This window comes from Monopterus albus, unplaced genomic scaffold (genome assembly GCF_001952655.1).
Source record: "Monopterus albus unplaced genomic scaffold, M_albus_1.0 scaffold99.1, whole genome shotgun sequence".
In the NCBI taxonomy this organism is placed as follows: Eukaryota; Metazoa; Chordata; class Actinopteri; order Synbranchiformes; family Synbranchidae; genus Monopterus; species Monopterus albus.
In genome coordinates, this window is record NW_018127979.1 from 867,127 (window position 1) to 873,912 (window position 6,786).

The following is a 6,786-nucleotide window of genomic DNA, read 5'->3' on the forward strand; positions in this document are numbered from 1 at the left end:
TATCATTTGCATGACTGGAGGGAAGTCATCTAATGAGCAGATTATCATTTGCATGACTGGAGGGAAGTCGTCTAATGAGCAGACAGACCTATGTTTATTACTGAATGCAACTACATGGAAACATTTCCTGCTTCTCACTGCTGCATTTACAAATGTCTGTTTCGCTGGATGATCAATCACATATATATTCATGTTCATACAGACTTTGGACTGAAGTGCTTTATTTTTGCGTAATTACCCACTGAAAGATGCAACACTGCAGAAAGCCACCTCTCTTTCCATCTTATTTTAGTGATTGCATTTGAGGTTGTGATCACTGTAGCACTTCATTTGGAGAATTAGATCATAGTTGTCGACAGTGAAGAGAAACGAATTATCATGGTTCATCGAGCTCATGGTATGCCAAAAGCTTTGTTGAAATGGAACCAGTATTCACAAACTAAAACATAAAACAGGTTTATGTGTTTAGATCAGCTTTATTCCCTTCTATGCCCTGATGCACCACTTGTCACCAATTATGTCAGCCCCACATTGCTTTGAACCCAGGTGTCACTGGGCACATACTGGGCCTGTACAGCTTACTGGGACAATGTGCTGGGTGCGACTTTAGGCCACAGCATGGTTTCCTACAGCATTGCATCGTGGCTTCTTGACATACCAGTCCAAAGCTTTTAATACCAAACATGCGGCTCCGTTTGAGGTGGTAGTGCAGGGCCGAGGATTGTGTGGTAACATGGCCTGACTTTTAACTGTGTCTGGATGCTTACTGACCTCCCAGCATATGTGTGTTTGCTGTAAAGCCTGGCTGGAAGGCAGCAGTTCTCCCTCTCCATTCTCTTTAATCATGCAGGGTAAGGACTGGGTGAGACCTGGGGGGTGGGAGGCAGGCAGACTCTTGGCTTAGGCCTCCTGTATGTATCAAAGCAGGCAGCCCCAGGATGCCAACCATACTGTACCATAGAACACACACACCAATAGGCCACAGTTGTAATGAGAGATTCTTTTTACCTCTGTTAATAAGCCTCCAGTTGTGGAACAGAATGTGATATGGAAGATACAGTATAAAACAATTCATGGAAGAATGCAAATGATGATGTTTCCTGATGTATACCTGGTAGTTAACCTTGTTTTTTCTGACTTACTCATCTCACCCTTCATGCTCTTGCTGTTCCTCTCCCTTCCTCTTTCCATCTCAATAAGGTGGCTGGTATAGTGGGTCGAGCAGACCTTTTGTGTGCTCTGTTCTTCCAGCTCTCTTTCCTCACCTACTGCAAAGCTTTCACCAGAGGTAGGTATCTAACACAGGTGTTACCCTTTGTGCACACTGTAATACTCTGCTGTATGGTATGTTCTGATGTCGTGTCATGCCAGCATTAAGCATTTTGAAGCTGCTGGTTTTTAAGCGCATCTCTTTGAACACCTACATGTTAACCCTTCACTGTCCATAACTGCTCTTGGGTTTGTGTTTTCAGGGAGCGACAGAAATGACAGGTTTTCTGTCCAGTGGGTTGTGGTGAGCCTCTTGCTGTGTGCTGCCGCGATGCTCTGTAAAGAACAAGGCATCACAGTCTTGGTATGAAGGCTTCGTATAAAGTCCTACTTTAGAGAGTTGATGATTTCATCACATTAGGTAGAAACAATGTTTAAAAGAGAGACCTCATGAGTGATACACGATAAATCCTCATACACTTTATGAACACATGCTAATAGATTTTTAAAAAATCTCCTCTTGCTCCTTGCTTACATAAAAAACCTACAGGTCTTGTGTTTTTCACATATATGATAGGAATGAAAGACCCATTTTGTTGCTGACCTATATAAATCTTAAATGCCATTTCTCCTTCTGTCTCTGTGTATTTCCCCCCAGGGTGTAAATGCAGTGTTTGATGTCCTCCTGATCTGTAATGTTAATGTGTACGAACTCGGCCAGAGGCTACTCCTTCGGAAGAATCCACTTGATGTGAGTTACATTTTATATACCCTCCCCCTCGTTGTCATAAATTATGTACTTCCTTGTATGATTAATGTCACATCACATACATTTTCTGTGTATAGCAAAATAAATGTTAGTACATCGTGCTCATGAAACAGAGCTTTCAAGTAACTAGCAAGCATACCGTATTTCCCCTGCTGTATATGCAAGCAAAATTTGACAGGATTCACTGATGTTCGTGACAGAATGTAATCACCGCACCTTGCACTTCATACACTTGCACAGTCAGCTGCTGCCGGACCTGCACAACTGAGGCAGGTGTCCCAGAATCATTCACAGTTTAGCCACCTCTCAAATTCTGAAATAAGGTTTAGGCAGACTTCAACCATGTTAATGTGTAAAAACTGTGGTTACTTTCCCAGTTTCTGCTACACATTCTAGGATCACTTGTTTTTGGAACACTGCATCCCCACTTCAGAACCGCTGTATCACGTTAAGACAGAGCGACTATCAATTCTCCACCCACTTGTGTTGTGTGGGATTTAAACAAATGCCCCATTCAGGATGAAGCAGCAGGCGGACTGTAAACACTGCAGAATCTGCTTTCACGGGCCAGAAAGTGAATCAGAGTTCAATGTAAAGATATAATCCTTATATATAACCTGTCAAATGAAAGATTGCAAAGCGAGTAGTTAGTTTAGTTAGGATTTCATTTTTTTGACATTTGTTACTACAGTTGTCTGGGCCTGCAGACAGTGCCAAAAGCTCTTGTTAAATTAACACACACAACAAAGTGAACATGAATGAACAGTATAACACTGATGCATGTAAATACAGGTTCGGTGGTGTGTGCTTGTGGACACACACACAGCAGCACCAATCCTTTTCTGCATGAAAAGGATTATAAAGGAAACACGGCACAGATTTTTATTTGTCAGTGACCAGTGGTAATATTTTTCGGACAGGTAAGCGAGCTGTTCCGATCAGGATTGCTTACACGACTGGCTCTCATGGGTCTTGGAGGACTCTTAATGCTCTATGCACGCTGGAGGATCATGGGAACGGGACCACCGGCGTTCACTGAAGTAGACAACCCTGCCTCTTTTGCAGAAAATATATTTCTTAGAGTGAGTAAGATTTGTTTGTTGAGTTGATTTAATCTTTGATGCAACATTTAATGTAGCTGGATCATTAAAGCTATGTTAAAATGTATTTTATTATGAACTGACTCTATTAAAGTATATTTAATTTGTTTATTGTCTAATTAGCTTTGACTTGCTCTTTATCAATTTTAAACAGTGATTGCGTTTGTGAATTTTTATGAAAGTGCTTTCCTTCTTTCGTCTTTCCCTGCTGACTCCTGTTCTGCAATCCTCCCGTTCCCTTTGATTGGCAGATAGTGAACTATAATTACTACTACACTCTAAATGCCTGGCTGCTGCTGTGTCCCTGGTGGCTGTGTTTTGATTGGTCCATGGGCTGTGTGCCTCTCATTAAGTCAGCCACTGATTGGAGGATGGTGTGGCTGCTGCTGTTCTGGTGCATCCTGATAGGCTTGATAAGCCAAGCCTTATGCTCACAGGACAGGCAGCGGAGGAGGTAAGCAAGCACAGCCATCTCACACTCGCTGCCGATGCCATGAAGCACATGCCTCCCTAGAAGTACACTTGACTATGAAATTTGTATCATAACCACTGCAGTGTTACCAAAACACCACATCTCAATTGCTGTTATTTTCTTAATATTCATAAGAAAGCATCTTCAGTTGGCTAAATTTCGTTTCCATAGTGCCAGACTTCCATTATTAAGTATCATGTACCTGTATATAATGTTTTTTGTAATCTGTGGCCTTTTTCCTCCCTTTCCAGGACACTGACCTTGGGTCTGGTTTTGCTTGTGGTCCCTTTTCTGCCAGCCTGTAACCTCTTTTTCAGGGTGGGCTTCGTCATTGCTGAGAGAGTGCTTTACCTGTCTTCGGCGGGCTACTGCCTTCTGCTGGCCTGCTCCCTGGGACACTGCTGCTACTGTTGGACCAAGTACAGGGTAGGGCTAAATCATGCAAAAAACACACACACAAATAGTTTGCAGCAAAAATAAAACCCTTCTTAATTTTACAACTACGGTGTCCTGGTTTTCAGTTCTTATTTAATCACCTGTTTGCAGGTTTGGTGCTTCAGTGATGCAGAGTAGGGACAGACACAAGAGATGACTAATGATTGACTTATAAAGGGATGATAAGAGCAGGTGGTGTCTACGTGTTACACAGATACAGGCTATTAACTCTGAGTCACAGAGAATCACAAAGGTTATAATGACTTATAGTACATGTTTGTTAAATGTCTTCTTTTTCCTTCCACATTCTAGAAGCTGTTGTGTGCGTCGGTGCTTGCATTGTTGTGTGTATACGTAGCTCGCTGTGCCCTCCGCAGTCACCAGTGGCAGTCAGAGCAAAGCCTCTTCACCAGTGCCCTGTCTGTCTGTCCACTCAATGCCAAGGTAAAGGTCCATGTTTTGTGTGTTTGCAGTAAAATCCTTTCATGTGAAAATAAATTACAACCAAACATTTGAAGTCACTTCTCTGATGTGTTATGTGTTTATGACTGCAGGTCCATTACAATGTAGGTAAGAACCTGGCTGACAGAGGAAACACTACCGCTGCCATCAGATATTACAGAGAGGCAGTCAGGTTTGTCTTCTCACAAGCATTAGTAATCCAGTCTAGTTGTAGTAAATGAGCAAGAAATTAACTTTGGTGTTGCATGTTTCCCGTGGCTTTCAGGCTGCATCCTACCTATGTCCATGCCATGAACAACCTGGGAAATATCCTAAAAGAGAGGAATGAACTGATCGAGGCGGAACAGCTTTTGTCTAAAGCTGTTTCTATTCAGTACGTCATCTGACACAAAGGGATATCCTTCTGTAACGCACAGACGACCATTTAATTTCATTGGTTCCGACAGGGAATAACTTGAAAAGAAGCACCTACTGATGCCTGTGTATGTTTTAATCTGTGCAGGCCTGACTTTGCTGCTGCTTGGATGAATCTGGGTATAGTTCAGAACAGCTTGCAGAAGTTTGAGGAAGCAGAGCAGAGCTACTGGAACGCCATCCGCTTCCGGAAAAAATACCCAGACTGCTACTATAACCTGGGTCGCTTGGTGAGACTCCAGGGTGTAAACTCTGATTAGCAGACATTGCTTTTAAAAAAAATAAAGAGACAATATGCAAAGAAGGCTCACGGTTCGTTTTGGAAAGTGCTTCTCCATAGTTTGAACAAAATTAGCGATGGAAAATAATCTACTGTATAAAGCAGGAGTTTTAAACCAGTGGTCCGTGGACCATCATGGGGCCGTGAAGGCATTGCAAGGTGGCCCCTGATCTTGAATTATATAATGTAGTTTCACAGCAGGTATCATTATTATTATTTTATTAAGCACATTCTCATGTATTACCTATTCTTTGTGAATAAACAAATTCTTACAAATACATAAGATTTATATATACCAAGGTGACTTTTAGATTTAAATCCCCTCCTGTCAATCCACCTCACAGCAGTGGTCCTTAGGTTTCATAGTCAGAATGATGGTCAATGGGTCACAACTGTCTGAAAACCCCTGGTATCAAGGTTGATTTTTACAAGGAGACATACTATTTGAGAGAGGTTTTACTTTGTTTTGTCTCTTGTCATTATAGTATGCTGACCAGAACAGACATGTGGATGCACTGAACGCATGGAGGAATGCTACAGTGCTAAAACCTGACCACAGCCTGGCTTGGAACAACATGGTCATTCTGCTAGACAACACAGGTATTGTCAAAATGCACACACACACACACACACAAAAACTGTTCACACAAAACCAAGTACATTTTGACACGGTTGAACTATTGCCAAAAAAGTCACATCTTAAGACTGGAACCTGCTCTCACTCCTAAACTGATTGATGGGTCTTTTAATACACAACAACTAATTTAATGTTTTCTCAGTAAATTAGTTGTTTACATCCAGTAATAAATGTTTATAGTGATAATAAAATAATATTCACCTATTTCTGAATTCTTGTGTTTTTTATGAGTCACGTTGCGTTCACAGAACCCTCTGTTCTGAGCGCAGCTTGTTTTAGCATCAACAGCCAAGAAACACAGCGTTGTTATTTTGGCAAGGCAGGAAATCTAAATGACCAACAAGATTAGACCGGAAGAGCAGGAATCAGCAATGCTTGAAATTTATGTATTAAAGCTTTGTGTTGTGAGTTTTGAAGGCAGTCTTCCCTGCCGTGTGGAGAATGCTCTGATTTCCAAACGCTCGAGCCGTTTTGTCAGAAGACGCTCCCGCGGGGGTGGAGTCTCCCAGGAGGGTACTGGAACTGTCCAATCAGAGCCCACTATTTTCCTGATCAAACGTAGGCAAGCACAACCAGAACAGTGCCCCCCCAGAGTACCCCCAAATCTGACAGAAATAATACTGCCCCTCTCCCCGGCTCCCCTCCAAACAAAAAAAGAGACACAAGAACAATAGGTGTCATTTTCAAATAGCGAGAAAACAGAAATAACTTTTTCTCTTTGGTGTTCACCCCACCCGCCCTCTGTTTTTGATCATTATACAAACAAAAAAGCAGAATCAGTGTAGATTCAGGCAGATGCACTTAGACACAGTGACAAATGTAGTCACATGTTGGCAAGCTGTGTCTGAAGGGCACAGGCCATGACTCTGGAACATGACTGTGATTGTCTGTCTGACTGTCTGTCTGTCTCTCGCGTTCTCCTTTTCTGGCCAGACATTAGACGGGTCTGTGACAGAGATCAATAACCCAGTGGGCCTTGTGTTCAACCTTAATTAGGAGACTAAACCG

General features: G+C 42.2%; 1 protein-coding gene across 2 annotated transcripts in view; it reads left to right on the forward strand.

Annotated features, from left to right (window-relative positions):
• tmtc4 (transmembrane O-mannosyltransferase targeting cadherins 4) overlaps positions 1-6,786 on the forward strand; it is a 13,147-nt gene that overhangs the window by 4,559 nt on the left and 1,802 nt on the right. Inside the window, exons 5-15 of one of the 2 annotated variants that reach the window (XM_020609519.1) lie at positions 1,201-1,288; positions 1,473-1,573; positions 1,868-1,960; positions 2,899-3,060; positions 3,330-3,532; positions 3,868-3,976; positions 4,298-4,429; positions 4,540-4,619; positions 4,713-4,820; positions 4,950-5,091; positions 5,627-5,741. In XM_020609519.1, the coding sequence (XP_020465175.1) occupies positions 1,201-1,288; positions 1,473-1,573; positions 1,868-1,960; positions 2,899-3,060; positions 3,330-3,532; positions 3,868-3,976; positions 4,298-4,429; positions 4,540-4,619; positions 4,713-4,820; positions 4,950-5,091; positions 5,627-5,741 (1,333 nt within the window). Of the gene's footprint in view, positions 1-1,200; positions 1,289-1,472; positions 1,574-1,867; positions 1,961-2,898; positions 3,061-3,329; positions 3,533-3,801; positions 3,977-4,297; positions 4,430-4,539; positions 4,620-4,712; positions 4,821-4,949; positions 5,092-5,626; positions 5,742-6,786 lie in introns of both variants that reach the window. The other variant, XM_020609518.1, reaches the window with a different exon arrangement.